Consider the following 12,004-nt stretch of genomic DNA (forward strand, 5'->3'; position numbering starts at 1 on the left):
CTGAATGTTTGTGCAAAATTTCAATCTTCTACGTAAAAAAATAGGCCCGCCAGAAAAAATTTCCCTACCATGCCCCACTTTTACCCTATACAGAAATATATTTGGATAAAAATTGACTGAGACGGCCCTAATTACCCTAGAATAATACTTCGACCGTCAGAATGGAACTGCCTTTCAGACGGTATGACTCACGTGGTCCTATCATGTATGTGAGACGGGAAAATGAGGAAAAACGGGATTTTTGGGGTAAAAATTCCTTTTTTTAACCCTTTGCCCCTCTCTTTCCCCCCGTTTTATCACTGACATCGGAACAAAAAATTTGGTAAATATTACTCGGTGGACTGAATGTTTGTGCAAAATTTCAATCTTCTACGTTCAAAAATAAGCCCGCCAAAAAATATATATACCGACAGTGCCCCATTTTTCCCTATATAGAAGTATATTTTTTTAAAAAAATTCTCTGATACATCCCTCGACCGTCATTCTCTTCAGAATGGAACTGGCTTTCAGCTGGTATGTATGTAAGGCGGGAAAATTACGAAAAACGGGATTTAAGGGGTAAAAAATCCCTTTTTTACCCCTTTGCCCCTCTGGTTCCCCCCTGTTTTAGCACTGACATCGGAACAAAAAATCTGGTAAATACTACTCGGTGGACTGAATGTTTGTGCAAAATTTCAATCTTCTACGTAGAAAAATAAGCCCGCCAAAAAATATTGAACATAGGCCTAGAAAATGAGAAAATAAATGTTTCACTTATGACGTCATCACCTCCTATGTCTGGACGGTCTGAAACCATACGTAATGTCTTTTACAAGGCCTCTGGACTTGGAAAACAAACAAACAAAAAAAAAAACGGACGAAAAAGCCCAAATAGAAGAGAAATAACGCAATGTACCATGAAAAACGCGTATGGTACAAATTGTACCATAGGTTCCCAAAGTGTTAACAGACTTCACATTTTGTCTATTCCACATATTCCATTTTGTAAGTGTGGTACGATATTGGCTCCATCAATCATCTCATTTTCTCTTGTCCTCTCTATCAGCAATATTTCCAGCCTTTTCTTGACATTCTCCATAATTTTCATAGTTCTGGTCCATTTAATGTCTATTCGTTAATTTTCACGCTATCTCCTCTTGTTCTTAATACCTATTATCTCTATTTACAACGATCTATGTTATATTGCAACTTATGAGCATATCTAAAGATTCATCTCATTCTTCCATCTTCTTCTTTTGAAATCATCGCCGATTATTGCTCTGAGAACGATCATCGTTAAGACAGAAGCGAAGAAGAAGAAGAAGTTTTCGATCTTTTGCTTTTGCAGGTAAGTTTAAATACAGCATAGTTTGCAAAAGAAAGTGTATATGAAACGCATGTAAACACCACCACTCGAAATGAAATAATTGTTAAAAAATAGGGGTTAACCTCTGTAGTTGATGGCCCCGAAATAAAATTTACGGAGAAATGAAGAGAACCGGACGAAATGTCAATGCAGTTTTACTATACGGATCTGTACAGTAAAACTGAACCAAAAAAATGTTAAATTGTGATTGATATTATTTTGCATGTTGTTCCGATATTATGAGTAAGCAGTAGAGCATAATATAGATAAGTTTTAAACCCTCTGTCTTATTAATAAACTTAGAATGCGCAAGCTGCAGTAATAAAAAATAAATTGAGAATGTAGCGCGGAAACTAATAAGTGTGACTGTTGCCTGAATCAAATAGAGGGCAACGGGCTAAAATTTTGTTATATCTTATTTTATGAGGTATATATTCCAAAAGTCACGGAAGAAAGATGTTGCTAGATTTAATAATAGCATGGTACAAGTAATCAAAATATATTGGAAACTAACGTCTTCCTTGTATAATAAAATAGATGTACGAAGCGGAAAGTGAAATCTTGACCACGTAGCACTTCTTAAGAAACACGTGATGAAGTGAAGTGCTATGTAAAGGCAGTGTACAAAGTGATGGTAGATATTTCACATTCATGAGCCACACACAAAGCATGTGTTTAATGCCATATGAAGTTGTCTTTTTTTTTTTTTTTTTTTGTAATATTTACAAAGCTCACCACCGGTAACGCGCCTGGACACATCCTTGTTATACTGCTCCTCCCTGCTGCCCTCCTGCCTTGACTCGTTTAGATAGTAGAGCTCCTTTGTGGCTAAGCGGTTAGCGTACGCGCCTTTGGCGTGGGAGACCCGAGTTCGATTCCCGGCGGGAGCTCATGTGGTTCGGATTCCACATTAATCAGTAGGTCCACGTCTCATATAGCCTCGCTGCTGAACGGGACGTTAAACTCAAAATCAACTCAACTCGTTTAGATAGTATATGTGTTTTTTATTGGGCACCTAGCGCAGACTGGTTAGTGTTTATAAGTTAATTATTGTGCACTGCTGTTTTATGCCATGTTTGCAACCACTGTACTAACAGTCTGCCCTCTTAAAATCAGTTTGCACTCGATGATGCAAGTCTTCCCTTAAGACACACTTTGTAAGGCAGTAACAGTGTAATTCTTAATATGGGAAGTTCATATTTGTTGTATATAAGTGTCTCCTTTTGTAGTAACCTTGTACAGGATATGTGTATGGTGGTATGCATTGTTTAATTATTTAGAAACATACGTTTGATAGGGGGCTCTGCTCCAAACACCCCAACCTCTAATGTTTATTTACATATTACTGTAGTTGTTGGTTTTAATCCCTGAAATTAGATTGTGGTTAATTGATAGCGGCACAATAAAAAAGAATACTCGATATAAATGTACGTGACTCAACCTTTGCTTTTATTGCAAACGAACAACTTACACAGCATCTTCTCGACCTCTTCATCAAATATATTGGTTTTACCTGATGAGTTTAAACTCTTCAGACTGAACCCTGACCATGCTGCGTCACAGCAAACTGACCTTAATGTGTGATGTAATTGGTTCTCTAGTTGGAATCTGCCTCTAAGCCTCAATAAATGTACTGTAATCTTTATTTCCTTAAAGAAAAAGAATGTTGTTCGACTGGTATATATATACCGGGTGATTCAATAAGAACGTACCAGACATTTATCGCAGCTAATACTGCACGTAGAGCCTTCAAAAAAAAAAAAAAAAAAAAAAAAAAAAAAAAAAAAAAAAAAAGGCATTACCAAATTGTACGTGTAGAATGCAATAAAAATAGTAGCGAAACCAGTGGCATCTCGTGAATACCTCCAACGGGGGGCAACTTCAAAATTTGAAATGGAAAGTGGTATAACTGTTGGAATCGTTCGAAAGGACATTAAATGTCATGCAACTTTTAGAGGACAAACTTTGTCATATCCTTTCCCATTTAGTCGCTAGAGGCGTTGTTGCATACTTGTATCTGACTATCCGTAGCAGGCCTTTATCTCAGCTAATAATGCACATATAGCTGTCAAACAAACAATTGAGCTATCAATTCGTATTTGTAGAATGTAATAAAAATAGTAGCGACACCAGTGGCGTATCGTGAACATCTCCAACGGGGGTCGTCTGCAAAATGTGACATGGAAACAGGGGTTGGCTGTGCCTTCATTGAAATAAGCGCACAATAAATGAAACGTCAAGAGGAAAGACCCTTGCACCATCTGACTTTCATCTAGTAACGCGACCGTGTTGCTGCCAAGGTGTTTCCTCTCGACGTTTCTCTAATTGTGCGCTTGTAGGTTGCTGTGTTTTTAAATGTTTCCATAACACGTTTATGCTACCTTTGTTCTTTATTTTATTTTAACCTTGCAATATTTACATTTTCCGCTTTCTGCGGAAGTCTCCTTAGTAAAATGTTTCCAAGTTTGACTTCTTCCCATTTCAGAGTATAGTGAACTGTCTGAAAACTGATGTTAAGGGTAGGAAATTCTTCTGTTTAGCTCCTATTCAAAACTTAATGTTAGCTTCACATTGAAAATATTTATTTTATTCTTAGAAAATAAACTTTACTATTTTCCTATATACAAATGAAATATCTTTTAGATAAGGCCCGTCTAATCGCAGGAATACTAGAGAAAACAAAGTCTTTATTAATTGTAGTTTCTGACCCTAGAGTCCATCAACGAATGTAATAATGAATATATTTCACTTCGAAGGTACTATATATATATATATATATATATATATAGACTGGTTGTCGTGGCACAACAGTAGATTTTTAAACACACACGAGGATTTCAGCAGAGCGATATGGTTGTGTAGTAGTATTATTATTAAAAAAAGTCTTCATTGTATGACTTTATCACCTAACTTATGGCTTGCTCATCTGAGGTCGGGGTTTGTTGAAGCAATAAATTAAAAGGAGATTTCTTTTTTCTTTTTTCTTCACCCTCCAGGTTTCTTTAATCATTCATTTGCAGGACATAACCAAAGCATATTCATGCATCGTATCATTGAAGCGTTTTGTGTTTTGTATATTAAAGTGTTCAAAAATATTTAATATATTTGCATTTGCTCATGTGATCTTAGGATCAATTCTCGGTGGGAATATACATGAGACATTTAAAACTAAAACAATATAAAAATAATAGTTAAAAATCAGGAAATTGATATTAAAACTTAAGCTATCTGTTGAGACTGTAAGGCTGTAGTTAAATTAACCCACACGTTTCGTAAAGATATATTACATCGTTATGGTTTATTTACTATTAGCTACCAGATACATCCTCAGAGGCCACTTTACACTATAGTAATCAACAGATGAAAACAACATTGGAAAAGGAATGGAAGGAAAGTCTCCACAGCCTTAGATTAAGGTACTAACCTAGCATTTGCCCAGTATAACAGGAACAACCCTGGAAAATCCTCAGTCAGGATGGCTGGTCTCCGAATTCGAATCCGGTATTACCCAATTGCGAAGCAAGTATTTTAACAACTAGCCTAAGCTCGCTCCGTATTATTATTTAGCTAACAGTTAACGTAATATTCTAAAATTAGTGCAAATTAAACCCTACTTTCTTTATTGCTGATGTTATAGTTAATAAGCGTATATGAGACCTCAGTCCCCCTTTAATGTTCCTTGTTCAAGAAACAATAATAGAACTGGAACTAAGGAAGAGAGGATGAAGTGATTAATGAAGATGAGGAAGCTATGTACGATGCAAGAACTGAGTAATTATGACTTCATTACATATATATTCATTTACATACGTCAGTTAACATTTCTCTGATACTGGGCACTAGGGTGGGCCGAAAACGGCCGATTTTTTTTTTTTTTTTTTTTTTTTTTTTTTTTTTTAGAAAAATAAGATTGAGTACCGTGCAAAAGTTGTAAAATGTTATATTATGTTTCCTCATCAAAACAGAGCCGGATTAAAAGATATTTAACCAGGCCCCGGTGGCCCCAAAGATCGTTAATTTTGAAAAAATAGTTGCGACTAGTGAAAATATTATTGAATTTTTTTTTTTTACAAAGTTAAGTTTCAGTACTGTGCAAAAGTTGTATAATGTTATATTATGTTTCCTCACCAAAACAGAGCCGGATTAAAAGATATTTAACTGGGCCCCGGGGTCTCCAAAGAACATTATTTTTGAAAAAAAAATAGTTGCGAGTAGTGAAAATTTTATTGAAATACTTTTGTTTTAGGAAGTTAAGTTTGAGTACCATGCAAAAGTTGTATAATATTATGTTTCTTCACTAAAATAGAACCGGATAAAAAGATATTTAACCGGGCCCCGGGGGCCCGAAAGAATACTAATTTTGAAAAATAAAAGTAGCCAGCAATGAAAATATATTAAAATATATTTTTAGAAAGTTTCCTACCGTGCAAAAGTTGTATAACGTTATGTTTCTTCATAGAAACCGAGCTGGAATAAAAGTTATTTAACAGGGCCCCGGGGGCCCTAAAGAACGTTTATTTTAAAAAAAGAGTTGTAAATAGTGAAAATATTGTTGAAATATATTTTTTAGAAAGTTGTTTGAGTACCGTGCGAAATTTATAATGTCGTGTTTTCTCGCCAAAACAGAGCCGTATAAAAAGATATTTAACCGGGCCCCGGGAGCCCGAAAGAACGTTAATACTGAAAAAATATGGTTGTGAGTAGTGAAAATATTATTGAAATATTTGTTTTCAGAAAATTAAGTTTGAGTATCGTGCAAAAGTTATATAATGCTATGTTTCTTCCCCAAAACAGAGGCAGATAAAAATATTTCACCAGGCTCTGCGGGTCCGAAAAGTGTTATTTTTTTTATATATATATACCATTATTTTAAGTATGTATAGAAAATTGGTTAAGATTCCTAATACTTTAACTTGACCCCAGGATTTTAAATGTTCTGATCTGATGTGCAGCTCTTCGCCTGATTGGTGTTTAGTAGATATAATAGTACGGACACAAATACATAAGGTAAGGTTGAAAAATTGACCAACAAACACCAAACCAGCGCAGAACTCACCACGTGGAGATGGTACACAGCGAGTTCCTCCCACCCATCCTCCTCTTACTTAAAGCTCCTTAGCGGAATCTTGGAACAAAATATTGAGATTTATGTCCGAAGCTTGTTACATACTTTCGTGCTTCCAGTTTTGCACGAATATAACCGTCTCGTGCAACACTACTGCATACTTCTGAAGAAGAATATGTTACTACATTTAAACACCTCTCCAAAGCCTGTGTGTGAAAGGGGAACGTGACAAACTGAAACCTCCTCTTTTCCACAATCATTTCGGTTGGTTCTTCTATTGATACGTTAGCCGAAATTGGAGGTTTTGTTACTATTACTTCTGACCAATCGGTCAAGTGGATATAATCCGCATATTCTTCAGTGCTTTGCCTACTGCAATTGTCAATTAGAACTATAGTTTAATATTTTCGGTCATCAAAATAGAGACCCTTAAAATTAGTAGCTTTACACTGTAGTGGGTTTCTTTTTTCTTTTTCTTTTTCTTTTTTCTTTTTTTTTTTTTTTTTTTTTGTTTTGCTAGTTTCGTACGGATTTTGTTTTTATCTACTACCGTGTCTTAGTTTTGTTCAGTAAATTCATATCTTCTAAAACAGCGGATACAATTTTAGCAGCCGAAATATTCGATATACCTGTTAAATCTTTTGCGGTACTTATTTGTTTAGGGCTCACTATTGTTTATTTAGGTTTACTTTAGATTTTATTCTCTAAACGATAGCTCCATGCGAACTCTTCATCGTCTGAATTCGGGGTGGAAGCGCTTAATGTATGTTCCAAGTGCGGGATTGAGGCTAACGATTGTAACCCTCTTGTAATTGGTACCGCTGCATCATAATCATCTGTTTGTCATTCTTTCTCTTGAGCCTATGGGTTTCTGGTTAATCTACATTGCAACTTGTCATTTGTCTCTGATTTCTCTGATCTAATATGAGCTCCCACTCCAAAAGCGATATATAATTTAATTTACCACACTTACAGGTTAATCTATCGCAGCATTTGGAAGAGAAAATATCACATAACTTCTGAGCATAATTTCTTTAATTTGGCTCTTAATGGGGTATATCTCATTTCTTAATGGGGTTAATGATCGTTTTGCATTTTGAGTTGTAATTCAAAATCATATGCTTAATTCGAAGGCAAGACAATACAGGAAGAGAGGCTCGCAGCCATATTGTTTCTAGTTTATTTGAATTGAGCAATGTACGCGCCGCCTTCGGAAAGCCAGTGTTATGTATTTTCCATCCAGATGCGAAAAAGTGATATTCTCTTAAAGTTTGAGAGTTCTGAGGTGGGCTCAACACGAAGGTTTTTCGTGTGTTAATATGGTAGTTATCAAAGTTAGTTAAGCTCTTAATAGTTATTTGCGTAGATTAAAAGCATGTACTTCATGTTTTATGTATTAATAGTATTGTCTGGTAAAATGTTCTTATTACCTAAAATCATTTTATTTGAACAAAAAATTAGGAACTTTAGGGCCACGGGGGCCCGGTTAAATTTTGTTTTAAAATCAACATATTTGACATGCCTTTATTTCGTACCAATGCACAACTTTTGATAACTACTCAATCCTGAATATCTTAAAAAAAATTTTTCGGCCCACCCTACTGGGCACCCTCACTTTATATAGTGGCAGGAGAAAGGCCCGCTTGTGTAAACGAACACATTAAGCTGTGGCTATAGGGGCAATGTCCGTGCAAAGAATCATAGGTAAAACTAGAAAAAGTGGGGAAAATGATAAAACGCCCTTCAACTTAAAAAAAATCCAAAAAATTACTAAATTTAGAGCCACGAAAGACGCAATACGAATTTTATTGAGAAGTTTGCTTTTCCTTAATGACTAGTTGTGCTGACTATGAACATGGATTACAAAGAAAACAAGTAGCTAGCTCTGAGTTTCGCCAACCAGTTGAAAAGAAAATACTGGATAAAATTTAATAATAAAGAAGGCATTTGTGACAATTAAAACAAACTAAACTCTTGGCACGACAGTCCTTTGGTTCCTGCAAGTGGGCTTACGTTCAAAGTGGGGATGCGTAGTCAACACATCGACAACCGAAGACCCTAATGCCGGCTTTTTAGACTGGAGTCTGCAATCTCTTACTTCAGATAACTCTCCAATTGTCCTCACGATGCTGAGGCAGCACGAAATTGTTGAATGCCTCTCCGGAAATTAAACCCATGACCACGGGCACCGAAGGCACGCACTAACTACTGTTTGTTATATACATATGAAAAGGTAACAGCTTTTTACCTAATTATTTAACCTGCTGAACGCTTTGCACGGATTACACTGTAACCATTACGACACCACACAGACATAGAAGTAAACGAATACAGTTAAAAGAACCTATGCCCGAATCGGAATTCGAATCCAAGGCATTCACAGCAAACGATCCACAGCCTAATACCGCAGACCACCCGACTATGGCTGTTGGGTATTCTCGGCTAAGCGGTAGCACATTTAAGGTAACAGATTCTTTTAAAAGTTGCTCCTAAATACTGAGAATCTAAGTCTTATGTTTCAAATATTTCCTGCGATAATACCATACACTCATCGTCTTCTATAGATGATAAGCTATAGTTACCCATTTTACCTAGTACAGAAATAAGTTCTGATTCTCTAATAGCTGTTGATGGTGACAATCAAGGTTCACTGAAGCATGATCCACAAACCCAAACTGAGATATTGATGATGTTACTGGAACAGCTGAAAAGTGTTTGTGGGTAAGTGAATTGCCCAATTCTCAGGATAAAGGGCGTTTGTGATGTGAAATGCGGAGCTGTCAGAGGTGCCACTTATAATTGGATTTATAATTTTCTATGCTGCCATAAACTCTCTTCAAGAAGATAACTGTTAATCTTTGCTTTAAATATGTTACAGAAGGAGTTTTATTGCTATCTTTAGGTTGCATATAAATCTCTTCATTCTGGAATTATCGGATTTCTTTTAACACTAACTTTCACATCTCTTCTGATTGACGAATATTTAAATCGGGATTATCACCTTAAGGTCAATTTAACTCATTAGTGATAATTTAACTCATTTCGAACTATGTATATGGTTTGTCTTGTTATATGGGAATAATTGAGACCAGAAGCAGTCTACTTGCTATGTCCGAAAGAATCTTGGCCGACCTCCTGATAAACCACGTCAGTCAGCAAGGTAAATTGTAGCAATCCGATACCCACATGAGAAATCTTCCCGTTCAAGTGAAAGCTTCCATAAGAATCAGCACCCTAATCGGTGGAATGTGCCTTGCTAATTTTTCCCCAATGTGAAAGTACCTAACTTGATTGTTAAAAATGAAAAGGTCTTTATTTTAAACAAGTCGCCATTACAGTTTTCGTATTTGAAGACAACACTCATGTAAAGTCATGTTAAAACGCGACTTACCCCTGAAAAAAAATATTTATCTTTTTTTAGTTTCTCTTGTTCCCCAAGGTACACGCGGAATTAGTGCAAGGGCCTTCCGCTCGCATTACAGCGGCTACGATCTTGGTACTAGCACATGTTTCGGTTTCCAGATCTCAAATATTTATCTTTCAGCATGATTCTATATATGAATCCGAAATTTCACATCTAGATAAGGGGCACCAAAATTCATGCTATATTCTCGGTGCTCATATTGTGATTTACCAAATAATTATTAAATCTAATTGTAGTGTACATTTGATATTTTGAGCAGACTGAGCAAGATAAATATACATAAAAACTAGTCAATACTTAACTCTTTTCTTAATTGTCAATGAAATAGGTCTCTTGAGGAACTTGAGGTATTCGAGTTTTGCATTCCACTTTCAAATGTTCCAAATCCAAGGTGTGTATCTCGGTCCTGGAACAGGGCAGACCTAGATTCGACATTCAAACTCTCATCCGGATCAAATCAGATTTTTATTTATTTATTTATTTTTTTTAAAGTAAGGGCTAGCATTTGATCTTTAGAGTATAATGGATAAGAGAAATAGACTCCTCAATATTCGTCTTAATTTTATGTTTTTTTCTTCAGTGTCAGGACTTCGTGACATTACTTTTGGCGAATTTTGCATATTCAAGTTTATCACAATGTGGGTGGGATGTGGATTTGGGTAAGAGTCAAGATCTGACACCCAGATTTCGGATCCAGATCCGAGATTAGAATTTCAGTTCCATATCCGAAATTCGAGATCCGGACCTGGCCATTCCTGATATATATATATATATATATATATATATATATATATATACAGTGGCGTATTTACGATTTTGTTTCGGGAGGGGCTTTGCTAACTTTCGGGGGGGGGGGCTTTGCCTGAAAATGTGAAAATTCTGCAAGATATTTCATTTACTTTACTATACTAAGTAAGATTTAGGGGGCTTAAGCCCGGAAGCCACCCCCCTAAATACGCCACTATATATATATATATATATAATGTTTACAATCTATCTATGAGACGCGTTTCATCTCAGAAAGTTCTACGTTTGAGGAAAACTCTTCTTTGTGGATCATATCAGTTCGATTTCATCCAGTGCTATGAAACTAGTTGGTATACCCTTTAGATTTCTGGAAATCCAAAGCCTTTTTAGTCTTACAATGTTATGTAAAGTATTTATTTCTCCGATCATTGAATACCGGTATTGCTCACCTGTATGGAACATGGCAGTACCGGTACCTACTAATCTATCTCCCATTGACTCTGTATTAAATTTCTTTCCTGCTATAGTTACATTTAGAATTCCTGAGTTACGTAATTACTCGAAGGAAAAAAAATAATGTGTTTAATGAAGCTGGGCTGATTTACTTTAACTGTCTAAGAATATCAATGGCAAAATGATTTTGATTTTTTACTATCGCAGATTAATATTGGTGTTCTTCTGCGGCGAACTGGCTCTCTCAATTTAATAACTTATGAGACACCTGGATTATCGATTGTAGAGCGCTCCTTGTTTTACATGCCAGCGCACGACTACAATACATTACCAACAGGATGTAACATTTTTACCTCTGAGAGAACCTTTAGAACACAATTGATGAGAACCTTGTATATTGACAGTTGAACAGTTTTACCGTTTTTACCTCTTTTTTGATTTCTTTCTATTTTTGTCAGTATGTTGTACGGTTTCAGCGAATTGGCCTAGTGTTGTACGAAACTTCGGGAATAAATTTATATTATTGGCTATTATTAACTTTGATTATTGATATATTTAGGAGTGATCAGAAAAAAAATAGTTTTGATGCAGTACGTAATTGTCATATTGTGTATATCACTATACTAAATTGATTCATTTCGATAATATCAGTGATTGTAGTTACAATCTCGTATTACAAACCACTTTTTTTTTTAAAAAGAATATTTGTACGTTAGTAGAAAATTTATATCCTTGTTTCATGTAACTCTATTATCTATATGTTATAAAGCATAACTTCACATCTTCATATAAAGTTCAGATCAGAACGCATCGTCATACACTCCAGAAAGTTGTTGCAGTGCAGAAATAGTCTCCCACCATTAATTCCTTAAATATTTCCATTTTGTGTAGTATAGAAATGAATCTTACTTCCATATCTGCTTATACACGCTCCAAAATAGTTTATTTAATGATTTGTAATTTGATCATG

At 35.6% G+C, this 12,004-nt stretch overlaps 1 protein-coding gene across 3 annotated transcripts in view; it reads left to right on the forward strand.

Annotated features, from left to right (window-relative positions):
* The first annotated feature begins 1,190 nt into the window (after nucleotides 1-1,190).
* The window catches only part of LOC145689983 (uncharacterized), a 32,030-nt gene continuing 21,216 nt past the window's right edge, over nucleotides 1,191-12,004 (forward strand). The window contains exon 1 of one of the 3 annotated variants that reach the window (XM_081764427.1): nucleotides 1,191-1,327. Coding sequence is in view for 2 of the 3 variants with exons in the window: in XM_081764425.1 (XP_081620551.1) it covers nucleotides 1,569-1,588 (20 nt within the window). In the remaining variant the exon portion in view is untranslated. The other 2 variants (XM_081764425.1, XM_081764426.1) reach the window with 2 other exon arrangements.

This window comes from Thermobia domestica, chromosome 7, assembly GCF_964235325.1.
Source record: "Thermobia domestica chromosome 7, izTheDome1.hap1.1, whole genome shotgun sequence".
Lineage (NCBI taxonomy): Eukaryota > Metazoa > Arthropoda > Insecta > Zygentoma > Lepismatidae > Thermobia > Thermobia domestica.